General features: G+C 41.2%; 1 protein-coding gene across 1 annotated transcript in view; it reads left to right on the forward strand.

Moving 5' to 3' along the window:
- The window catches only part of LOC117521651 (sodium channel protein type 4 subunit alpha B-like), a 94,939-nt gene extending 83,388 nt beyond the window's left edge, over window positions 1–11,551 (forward strand). The window contains 6 exon segments of the mRNA XM_034182974.1: window positions 2,224–2,496; window positions 5,836–5,889; window positions 5,971–6,108; window positions 6,243–6,347; window positions 8,692–8,962; window positions 10,286–11,551. Coding sequence (XP_034038865.1) covers window positions 2,224–2,496; window positions 5,836–5,889; window positions 5,971–6,108; window positions 6,243–6,347; window positions 8,692–8,962; window positions 10,286–11,526 — 2,082 coding nt within the window. The 3' untranslated portion in view covers window positions 11,527–11,551.
- Window positions 11,552–12,360: the final 809 nt, after the last annotated feature.

Below are 12,360 nucleotides of genomic sequence, written 5' to 3' on the forward strand. Positions count from 1 at the left end.
AACATTATGACCTGTTTTCTGTGAAATTTGTGTCAGAAGCCTATGCTGAAATATGTGATATTTCTAGATTTATATACTTATATATACGATACGTGCAGTATGGGACATGTGCAGCATGGGTGGTGTAATATGGGACAATGACAATGTGGGATCAGTGCATTACAAGTTATGTTTGTCTCCGAGCTTGCCCACCCCGCCCCCCCCAATCTCCTGATGTTTTTTAATATTAATTGAAGTACGAGGGCTGTCAATAAAGTAACGGTCCTTTTTATTTTTTTCAAAAACTATATGGATTTCATTAATATGTTTTTACGTCAGACATGCTTGAACCCTCGTGCGCATGCATGAGTTTTTCCACGCCTGTCGGTGACGTCATTCGCCTGTGAGCACTCCTTGTGGGAGAAAACGTCCAGCCCCTCGTCGGAATTCCTTTGTCTGAGAAGTTGCTGAGAGACTGGCGCGTTGTTTGATCAAAATTTTTTCTAAACCTGTGAGACACATCGAAGTGGACACGGTTCGAAAAATTAAGCTGGTTTTCAGTGAAAATTTTAACGGCTGATGAGAGATTTTGAGGTGATTCTGTCGCTTTAAGGACTTTTCACGGTGCGAGACGTCGTGCAGCGCTCTCAGGCGGCGTCGTCAGCCTGTTCAAGCTGAAAACCTCCACATTTCAGGTTCTATTGATCCAGGACGTCGTGAGAGAACAGAGAAGTTTCAGAAGAAGTCGGTTTCAGCATTTTATCCGGATATTCCACTGTTAAAGGAGATTTTTTTAATGAAAGACGTGCGGACGGGTCCGTGCGTCGGGACGCAGCTGCCGCGACGCTCCGCCACAGGAAAAACACCTCTGTTGAAAGCCTTAAGGACAAGTTGGAACATGTCCTGCCTGTTAAACAATTTCTCATATACTCACTCCACTGAAAGCCATCAAAAGCCGCCTGGATTTTACAAATGGTTATCAACACGGAGGTGTTTTTCCTGTGCCGCTGCGTCCCGACGCACGGACCCGTCCGCACGTCTTTCATTAAAAAAATCTCCTTTAACAGTGGAATATCCGGATAAAATGCTGAAACCGACTTCTTCTGAAACTTCTCTGTTCTCTCACGACATCCTGGATCAATAGAACCTGAAATGTGGAGGTTTTCAGCTTGAACAGGCTGACGACGCCGGCTGAGAGCGCTGAGCGACGTCTCGCACTGTGGGAAGTCCTTAAAGCGACAGAATCACCTCAAAATCTCTCATCAGCCGTTAAAATTTTCACTGAAAACCAGCTTAATTTTTCGAACCGTGTCCACTTCAATGTGTCTCACAGGTTTAGAAAAAATTTTGATCAAACAACGCGCCAGTCTCTCAGCAACTTCTCAGACAAAGGAATTCCGACGAGGGGCTGGACGACTCCTCCCACAAGGAGTGCTCACAGGCGAATGACGTCACCGACAGGCGTGGAAAAACTCACGCATGCGCACGAGGGTTCAAGCATGTCTGACGTAAAAACATATGAATGAAATCCATATAGTTTTTGAAAAAAATAAAAAGGACCGTACTTTATTGACAGCCCTCGTATATGTATGGGTGAGTGTGTTTGAGGGTGGTCATTGTTTTTGAGGATGCACAAGCAAATTTTGCTGTGCAATGACAATAAAGGTGATTCTGATTCTGATACTAACAAGCATTGGTGGCCTTGATGGCCACCAGACTGATGCTCTGGAAATGAAAGAAGCTACCAAACAAGCTAATTTCCAGCTACATGTGACTTTGGCTACCCCTGCTTTTAAGGTCTACTATACATGTGCAAAAAGCCAAGACATGTCCAGCAGGTGGCAAACAAGCTAGATGTAAGTTTAATTACAATTACGCTTATGTTTCATCATCTATCCAAGACCAGACAACCATCCAGTAGGTGACAGTGTTTAACAGGTGGCAGGCAGGTCTACAGTATGAGCAAAACACATTTGCTTTATAGAATGACTTCTTAGCAAGAATTACTTTGTTGCGAAAGTAAAGTGGATATTTTATCAAGGTATTTTATTTTCTATTTGCTTTTTATGTGTTTTGGCTGAACCATGATCCAGACTGTTACAATGATTTTTCAGATAGTAGTTTATTGTCTACAGTAACTTGTCTTTGCTTACTGTTGGACATGTTGGCTTGGAAATAGAATGTTTAGGCCAAACACGTAGGATAGCGTGACAGCCAACCTTCTTTCTCTTTTTTGGTCATCAGGTGGTCGTGAATGCTCTCATAGGAGCCATACCATCCATCATGAATGTGCTGCTTGTGTGTCTTATCTTCTGGCTCATCTTCAGCATCATGGGAGTCAATCTGTTTGCCGGGAAATTTGGGAAGTGTGTGAACAGAACAGGCTTCATCCACAGTGTCTTGATGATCAACAACAAGTCAGACTGCCTAGCCATGAATGACACACAATTCTACTGGACGAAAGTGAAGGTCAACTTCGACAATGTAGGACTTGGATATCTCTCCCTTCTGCAAGTGGTGAGTTGTCTTTGTTTCAAAATTTTGGACACTGTATCGGACCGTCATTGGTGAAGAAAGGGCTGAGTCAGAAGGCAAGGCTCCAGCTTTACTAGTCGATTTATGCTCCAATCCTCACTAGTGTTCATGAGTTTTGGGTAATAACTAAAAGAACAAGCTCACAGATACAAGAATCTGAAATGAACTTCCTCTGTCGGATATCTGGGCTTACAGTCAGAGATAGGACAAATAGTCAGTGCTCCTTTGTTTTGAAAGAAGCAGCTGAGGTGGAACCTGGTGTTTGGACTTCTCCCTAGGGAGGTTTTCCAGGCTTGTCCAAGTGGGAGGAGGCCTCAGCGAAGACCCAGGAAGAGCTAGAGGTCTTGGAAAAGATTAAGGAAGAGCGTAATGAGCTGCTTAGTCTGCTGCCACCTGGATAAATGGCGAAAATTAATGAATTTTACTGCATGCTTTGCCAATGCAGCTGGTCTGCTCTGTGTAAGCCTGATCCTGTCAGATCTCAGAAGCTAAGGTTAGTACTTGGATGGGAGACCTCTTTGGAACACCAGCGGCTGTGTGTGTGTGTGTGTGTGTTTCTCCAGGTAAAACTGGAGTTGCGTCAGGAAGGGCATCCGGCGTAAAACTTATGCCAATTACCAATGCGGATCTGGCTGTATCCGCTGTGGCGACCCCGAACAAAACAGGGGAGCAGCCGAATGAACAACAACGACTGCATGCTTTGCCAATATTGTGTTGTGCCTCCTGTTCTGTCTCGTGAGAAGAGCTGCATCAGATGTCGACCCTACTGAGTGCAGTCTGCTTGAGGTTTCTTCCTGTAGAATAACAAAAAATGATGAGGGACGTTTCCCTTATACTGTTGCCAGTGTTGCTGGGTAAAGTCTAGACCAGGGGTTGTATGAATGGACAAGAAGGTGCAGGTTTTCTTTGCTATGACACGAGAAGAGGATTTCACAGATGCTTCAAGGTGACCTGTGTTATGATTTGAGAACTTTATAAATAAGATGAATTGAATTTGCTCTTAGTCTATGGTTTATAACCTGGTCTTCAAACACCTCCCCCTCCCCAACACTGCATATGTTCTATCTCTCCCTGTTCTACCCACCTCTAATTAGCTCAGTCAGGTTTCTTCCTACTTTTGATTGGCCTACCACGTTTAATTTGATAATGTTCTTGTGGTACAACACAGTGGCTTAGTGGGTAGCTCTGTTGCATCACAACCAGAAGGTTCTATGTCCACTTCAGACCTCATCCTATCAGTGGAGAGTTTGCATATTCTCCCAGTTTCTGTGCAAGTTCCCTCTATGTGTGCCGGTTTAACCCCCACGTACAAAAACATGCTCGATAAAAGGCCCGGCCACACGGCATAGAATGGTTCCTGAACGAAGGGGGGAAAAAAGCAAAAAAGTCACAAATTGTTGAGCAAAGGTGGAGGAACAAGCTTTATCACCGAATAGCCTGCGTATCAAGAGCGCAAAAGGGATGAAAGATGAACAAAATGAAACCGAAGCAAACCTTGATCTCGCCGCTTTAAACGAAATGCACCAGGAGACACTGCTGGAGCAGTGTGTGTCTGCATCTCTGCATTCCAGGACTCGGCGCTGGGATGGAGCTCAGCTGCAAACAGAAGCACATGATCTGACCCACTGTGGAGATCTGTGCACATGTCAGTGGATCCACCTGCTCTGGTTCCTTGTCCAGAACAAGAGAGAGAGCATCTCTTTCATCATCAGAATCCTCGCTGTCTGGTAGTTTAGACTCTGACGACACGCTGCATGCTCAGTCTTGCTCCAATTAAAAAACAAAAACTGAAGCACTTGCTCAACATTCATAAGACACCTCAATTTAAAAAAGAAAAAAAACACCACTAAACTAACCACACACTCTGAATACACCACCAAAATGATATACACTGGAAACATGCCTAATATTTCTCAAAATACCAAAACTCTAATCGCTGTCGAGAGAGAGAGAGAGAGAGAGAGAGAGAGAGAGAGACTGCAAAGTCCTCCCACTGCAAACAAATATGCAATGATCAAGGATCACTTCCTCAAAACCTTTGAACTGTCACACGCTGACAGGGCCAGCAGGTTCTTCTCTCTGCGCGGGCTGGAGGACAGCAAGCCCTTCAGAGTTCACGGACAGAATGCTGCAGCTGCACCACAATCACAGACTGCCGTGCGCTGGTGGAGAGGGTGACAAATGCTTCCTGGCAGGCCAGCACCACCGCATGACCACGGCAGCACTCGCCACATCACACACAGCAGCAGAAGCCCAACACCGCACACCAGCACCGCCGTAGAAGAGCTGCATCTCTCCTCCATAGCAGTGCTCACAAACCAGCTTCTGCACTGTGAAAACATTCAGCTGGTCAAATGAAGTCAAACTAAATGCTAACATTACAAAAACTAAGCAAATGATAAAAAAAAAAACTAAAACATCAAGAAGTACAGCAAAATGAAATACGGATGAATTGAGGTTTTCTGTGGCATTTGTTAAAATTTTTCAACAGTTTAAAAATCCCGACGAAGCACCAGCTGCAGGAACGAAGCTGCATGAAGGTTAAACAATGCCAATGAAGGTCAACAAAAGTCCAGATTTCTTGTTTCATTTGGGCTTTGTTGCCCTTCTCTAAGTGCTGTATGACCGGGCCTTTAGGTGAATTGGTGTATGCTTTTGTCTGTCCATATGTCTCAGCCCTACGATAGACTAGTGCAGGGCTCTTCAACTTGTTTCAGAAAGGGCAGAGAAGGTGCAGATTTTCTTTGCAACCACCAACTCCACCAGGTGATGGAATCAGTTATTCAGTGAAATCACCTGGTGGAGTGGGTGGTTGCAAAGAAAATCTGCACCCTCTCTGCCTTTTCTGGAACAAGTTGAAGAGCCCTGGACCAATGGCCTATCCCGACTGTGCCCTGCCATTCACCCAGTGAACACTGAAATAGGCTCTCTCCCCCCCCCCCATATTACCCTGGACAGTTGAGAAATATACACAGCTTCGGTTCTTGACCAGGATTGAGGACCACTGCTCCAGAAAACTATGCATAGTGCCAGTGTGAAGTCTGGAATGTGGAATATATTCTGGCATTCTCACCACACTGTATTTTTATTTTATAAGTATTTGTTTTGTGTGAGTTTTGTATGCACGTATGTGTCCTTCTGAATCTGGATCCTGAACATAGATTGAATTGAAGGCTTATATCCTTTTGGCTTGCATCAGGCCTTTTTATTTTAGCAGATACCATATTATCAGTTTAAGTATTCACTCTGATATTGATATATTGCTAAAGTCACATACATTGCAGTACACCGATAGTACTGTTATATATTTTTGTGTTATAGGCTACATTTAAAGGATGGATGGAAATCATGCACGCGGCTGTTGATTCAAGAGGAGTAAGTATTCCTATTTGAGGTGCACTGTGTACAATATATATGATAAGTATCATGTTAATGGAAAAAAGTGCTTATTTTCAGGTGGAGGAACAGCCAGTCAGAGAAATCAACCTCTACATGTACCTGTATTTTGTTGTCTTCATCATATTTGGCTCCTTCTTCACTCTCAATCTCTTCATCGGTGTCATTATTGACAATTTCAATCAGCAGAAAAGAAAGATGAGTATTAAGTCATAACGTACCTGCAATTCACTTGCTGTTTGCAGGCATTTCCCAGTAGACATAGAACTAATGTTTTACCTCCTCCTTGTTTATTTACAGCAAAAATAATGAACTTTTTTTTTTGCCTGTACTTAGGTGGACAGGATATCTTTATGACCGAAGAGCAGAAGAAGTACTATAATGCGATGAAGAAGCTGGGATCCAAAAAACCTCAAAAACCAATCCCAAGGCCTACGGTAAAGTAACGCTTTACACTCACGGTTTTTTCAAATACGGTGCTGTGCAGGAGTTTTAAGCCCCGGTCACACAGGACTAATAAGACGAAATTAGAAATCCGGACTTTTGCTGACTTTCCGAGGCATCATTTAACCTTCATCCAGCTTCGTTCCTGCAGCTGGCGCTTCGTCAGAATTTTTAAACTGTGAAAACTGTAAAAATTTGAATTAATACCGACGACAACCTCAATTTGTCCATATTTCATTTTGCTTTTGTTCTTGACCGTTTCTTATCGTTTGCTTAGTTTTCGTAATGTTAGCATTTTGTTTGACTTTCGTCCAACTTTGTTCAACCTCCCAAGTCCGATGTATTGAACGAAGGTTGACGATATCTGAACGAATCAGTAAAGCTTATTCGTATAACTAAAGCTTCGAGCTGAACAAAGCATCCTTATATCGCTGATAAATCATCCATGTCTGGAACAAAAAAGCAACATTTGCATACAGAAACAATAGCGTTAAAAAGGTTTTATCAACTGGTTTGAAATATTTACGCACGTTTCAACCGTTTGTGGCTGGCCTGTGTGTGCGTGTCTTCGGGAGTAGCCTCCATCTGACATGGACAGTTCCCAACCCAGTCTCACGGCATGTCGTGATTCAGCAGCACGTACAACCCCAATTCCAATGAAGTTGGGATGTTGTGTAAAATGTAAATAAAACAGAATACAATGATTTTCAAATCCTCTTCAACCTATATTCAATTGAATACACCACAAAGACAAGATATTTAATGTTCAAACTGATAAATTTTATTGTTTTTGTGTAAATATTTGCTCATTTTGAAATGGATGCCTGCAACACATTTCAAAAAAGCTGGGATGGGGCAACAAAAGACTGGGAAAGTTGATGAATGCTCAAAGAACACCTGTTTGGAACATTCCACAGGTGAACAGGTTAATTGGAAACAGGTGAGTGTCAAGATATAAAAGGAGCATCCCCAAAAGGCTCAGCCGTTCACAAGCAATCTATTGGTTCATCATATTGTCACAAAAAGTGCAAATTTTTTGTCATGGGAGTACGAATTTATTCGAATTCATTCTACGATGGGTGCATGCAATTAAAAGTGCAGCGGGGTTGGGGTGGTTATGGTTAGGGTTAGGGGAAGGAGTAGGGTTAGTAATGGTGAGTTAAAAAAAAACCCCGTCACAAAAGTTTGAATCATTTCGTGACGGGAGGACGAAAAAAAAGAGACTGGGGTGCAGTTCCCCATGGCTAATGCCAAGACAAAGTAAAGTGTACAGATAAAATGTACAACAAGGTACAGACACGCCACGAGAACTCAGAATTTGAAGACAAATAAAACTTGTTGTCAAGACAAACAAAATCCTGCACCTGCGAGTACTGCGGACATGAGAACAAGGCTGGGTGCGCTGGGTTTATATTTCGTTTGATTTCGTTTACAGCGTCGAGGTCAACGTTCGCTTAGTTTTTCTTTCGGCAGTTTCGGTTTTGTTTCGTTCCTTTTTTTGTTCTTGATTCACAGGCTTTTCGGTGATGGAAAAGGTGCGGGATCTTTCATCCACCTTCTCTTGACGATTTGTGACTTTTTCACTTGTTATCCTTTGTCCAGCTATCGCCGTGTGCCATGTGACCGGGCACTAGGTGCACAGTTCAGTGTTTTCTGAGAATGTAGTTGATTTACAGTTATGGCACAGTTTGAAACGTCTATTCTGTTGAGCCTTTTGAGAAATGGGGGTTTTCATGTTACAAATATTTTAAATCTAAATAAAATAAATGTCATTTATTTTAGGTGATTTCTTGTATTATTTTTTTTCTTTTTATCAAGGTGAGGTTGCATTTATTTAGGTTTTTACAGTCATTTTGATGTTAAATCATCCACAACTGTTTTAATGCACTGGCATTTTCCTGAAAATAAAATTCCTTTAATTTGAAAATGAGGTTTCTAAATTAATAGCTGGTTTGTATCTTCAGTGTTGGGGGGGGGAGAAAATATATATATATATATATATATATATATATATATATATATATATATATATATATATATATATATATATATATATATATATATATATATATATATATATATATATATATATATATTTGAAAGAATAATGTTGGACACTTTAAATGTTATTTGACCCACTCAAATATTAAACACAATATTTTCATCAAAGTTCTAGGGTTTCTTAAAGGGTGTATTCTTGTAAACACATTTAGCATATTTTAAATGTTAATCTTGTATGAGTAATTGTTATATCCTCAGACATTGAACTTTGGCATTCTGAAACATTCAATAACAGTTTTCCTGGCTGACATACTGTTTTGTTTTTCTCAAACCCAGAACATTTTCCAAGCCTTCTTCTTTGACCTTGTATCCAAACAAGCCTTCGACATCATGATCATGATGCTCATCATTGTTAACATGGTGACCATGATGGTGGAAACCGATGAGCAGTCGCCACAAACAGAGTCCATCCTCAACAGGATCAACCTCGTCTTCATCGTGATCTTCGCGACCGAATGCCTGATTAAGATCTTTGCCCTCCGTTGTTATTTCTTCACAGTAGCATGGAACATCTTTGACTTTGTGGTGATCATTCTTTCTATCATAGGTAGGTAGAGACAAATGTTCGTGATGTTTAAAAAAGGATCTGCCACAGAATGTAAAGATATCTCCTCGAGTCCGTACCCAAGCTTTTCACTATATTAACAACAAATAAATCTTTTTGTTAGTTTGTAGGTGATCCTCATAACAAATTACTTAAAATCCTGATTATTTGTGAAATTACCTGCTGTGGTGATCAGTAGCAAGGAAAACCTGCGTGCCAAATCTGAAAAACCAACCATTTTTGAATCATAAACTGATCAAGATCATGACTTTAGTGCAAAGGATTAACTGATTATGGCTGATGATTTTGCTTATTCTGATGATGAATGTGACTTTTCATCAGCAACTGAAAATCCATTAAAGCAAAAATGCAAAACAGAGGCAGGCTGATGGGCAAAGCAAATGTATTTGTATAGCAGAATTCAACAACAGGCTGACTCAAAGTGCTTTACGGTGACATTATAACAGAATAAGAAGAGAAGAAACTTAAGATACACAATTTAAAAAAAACATCAGAACCAATTATAGATTTAAAATAATCTAGTTAAAAGAAATGGTGAACAGTTGAGTTTTTAACCTTGATTTAAATTAACTCAGTGTCTCAGCTGATCTTCAGTTTTCTGGGAGTTTGTTCCAGATATGGGGGGGGGAGCATAGAAATTGAATGCTGCTTCTCCATGTTTAGTTCTGACTCTAGGAAAGGAGAGCAGACCTGTCTCAGGTGACTGTTATATGACGGTCACTGTTATATGCTTGAAGGATGATATTTTATGAACTTGCACTCCAATGTTTGGGAAGATGAACAGACATTTCCCATGCGTCCGATTCGTCCAGCAGTGTTGATCTCCCATATGTCTGTTTGGGAGCCGTCTGCTCTTTGAGGAACGGGATCATCCTGGAAAACGGTTTCCTGCTCTTGCTGGTCCTCTCTGACTCTATGTGTCAGCAAGATCACGGAGGACTATATCATGTCTCCATTTGTTGCAACCTTGGGTCTGAGCTGTATTACTTACTGAAAACATATGTTCCATAGTTTGGATCCACAGTTTTTTTGTTTTTTTTTTATATTGTCATATACAAGATGTTTCAACTCTTATGAATTGGGGATCTTATTTATGGGATAGATTTTGAAGCAGATCACATTTTAACCTTTTCTATTTTTAAAATGATGCACATAAAGGTAGTATCTGCACTTTCTTCTTTTCATTCCTCTTCCGTAATTTTGACATTTACTGTGACTTTATGTCCTAAATCCTGATTTCTTGAATATATTGACATTCTTGGTGTTACTATGCATTTATAGTTGTTGCTTTATGTCTCATTTCAGGGATTGTTCTTGCAGATATCATTGAGAAGTACTTTGTATCTCCGACCCTATTTCGAGTCATCAGACTGGCTAGGATAGGACGAGTGCTTCGACTTATACGTGCAGCCAAAGGAATAAGGACTTTACTCTTTGCCTTAATGATGTCCATGCCAGCGTTGTTTAACATTGGCCTCCTGCTGTTCCTCGTCATGTTCATCTATGCTATTTTTGGAATGGCAAATTTTGCCTACATCAAAAAACAAGATGGGATTGATGACATGTTTAACTTTGAGACCTTTGGGAATAGCATGATCTGCCTTTTTCAGATCAGTACCTCGGCAGGCTGGGACAACCTTCTGAGCCCGATAATGTCAAGCCCCCCTGAGGAGTGTGACATTAACTTTGTTAATACAGGCACTAATACCCGGGGAAACTGTGGCAACCCCTCGGTAGGAATAGCTTTCTTTGTCAGTTACATAATCATATCTTTTCTCATTGTGGTGAATATGTATATAGCTATAATTCTGGAGAACTTCAGTGTTGCCACAGAGGAAAGCACAGAGCCACTGAGTGAGGATGACTTTGAGATGTTTTACGAAGTGTGGGAGAAGTTTGATACTGAGGCCACCCAGTTCATTGAGTTTTCCATGCTGTCAAACTTCGCAAACACTCTTTCTGAGCCTTTACGCATTGCCAAGCCCAACATGCTCAAGTTGATTTCCATGGACCTTCCAGTGGTCAGTGGGGATAGGATCCACTGCCTGGATATCCTGTTTGCCTTCACCAAGCGAGTCCTGGGAGAGTCTGGTGAGATGGATGCTCTCAAGCAGCAAATGGAGGAGAAATTCATGACTACCAACCCCTCTAAAGTTTCTCATGAGCCCATCACTTCCACATTCCGCCACAAAATGGAGGAGGTGTCCGCTATCATCATCCAGAGGTGTTATAGGAGGCATCTAGTGTGCCGACAGATGAAACAGGCATCCTACCTCTACAGACAAATCAACTATGAAACTGTGGTGGATGTGGAGAATGCCCCAGAAACAGAGGGCTTGATAGCATCCATGATACAGCACTATGGACCCGTTATCATGGAGGATACACAGACAGTGGAGGCGACCCTGATGTCCTCACCACCATCTTATGACAGTGTGACAAGAGCAGTATGTGACCTGCCAGAGAGTATGGCATTAGTATCTAAAGACTCTGAACCAGGGAAGCCTGGCCTTTCCAGTGATGGCTATGAGGATACTTTTCTCTGAGACTTGACTGTGTGGAGAGCATTTGTTGGAGGTTTTTGTTTGTTTTATTTACAACTGGAAATGGCACAAAACAATTTATGGTCAAAGATGTTTCAAATGATCAGATTCAAGGAAATTATGCAACTCTTTTGTAACCTGTAACCTGTGTCTAAGTTAGTTTTTCCGGTGATATTAAATTTTGTAACAGCTTACAACATCTACATATGATACTGTTTCAAAAAACACACACACACATCTGCGTCATAAACAAGGCAGCTTTTGACCGAACGTCCCCCTCTGGAAGCAGTGTTCTTTAATGATTAAGCAACATTTTTTTTTCTTCCTCCCTCACAATGGGCTTCTGAGAACAAATACCAACTTTGGTTTTGATACATCAACGTGTTGCTGAGTTATGACCTCATTTCTTATTTGGTGGCATTACCACCAATTTCGATGGGTTTGACAACTAAATCCTCAAGTCAACCAGCCACAGAAATAGAATTTTGAGGCTTGCTCTGAAGATCAACTGTACCAACTTTTGTGAAGATTGGACAAAATCTGTGGCCTTTGAAAAATGTTTAGGCTTTTACATAAAATCCAATAAGGCAGAAAAAGTGGCATCTGTGGCAACAAAAAAGTGGCAACTGACATCATAGGGTGCCTTGAACTCTGTTTGATCCAAGAAATCCAACAGTATTTGGGCATAATTTAAAATTTGCAGTTTTAAAGTGTGTTTGCACCTCAAAATTTGATCACTTATTGGTATTAGAGTGCTGGTGATGCAGAGATAAAACTTGGTGAAAATAATCACAGGGCTGTCCTCAATGGGTGTTGTACATTTCACAACTTTTTACC

Source organism: Thalassophryne amazonica, chromosome 12 (genome assembly GCF_902500255.1).
Source record: "Thalassophryne amazonica chromosome 12, fThaAma1.1, whole genome shotgun sequence".
NCBI classification, from domain to species: domain Eukaryota; kingdom Metazoa; phylum Chordata; class Actinopteri; order Batrachoidiformes; family Batrachoididae; genus Thalassophryne; species Thalassophryne amazonica.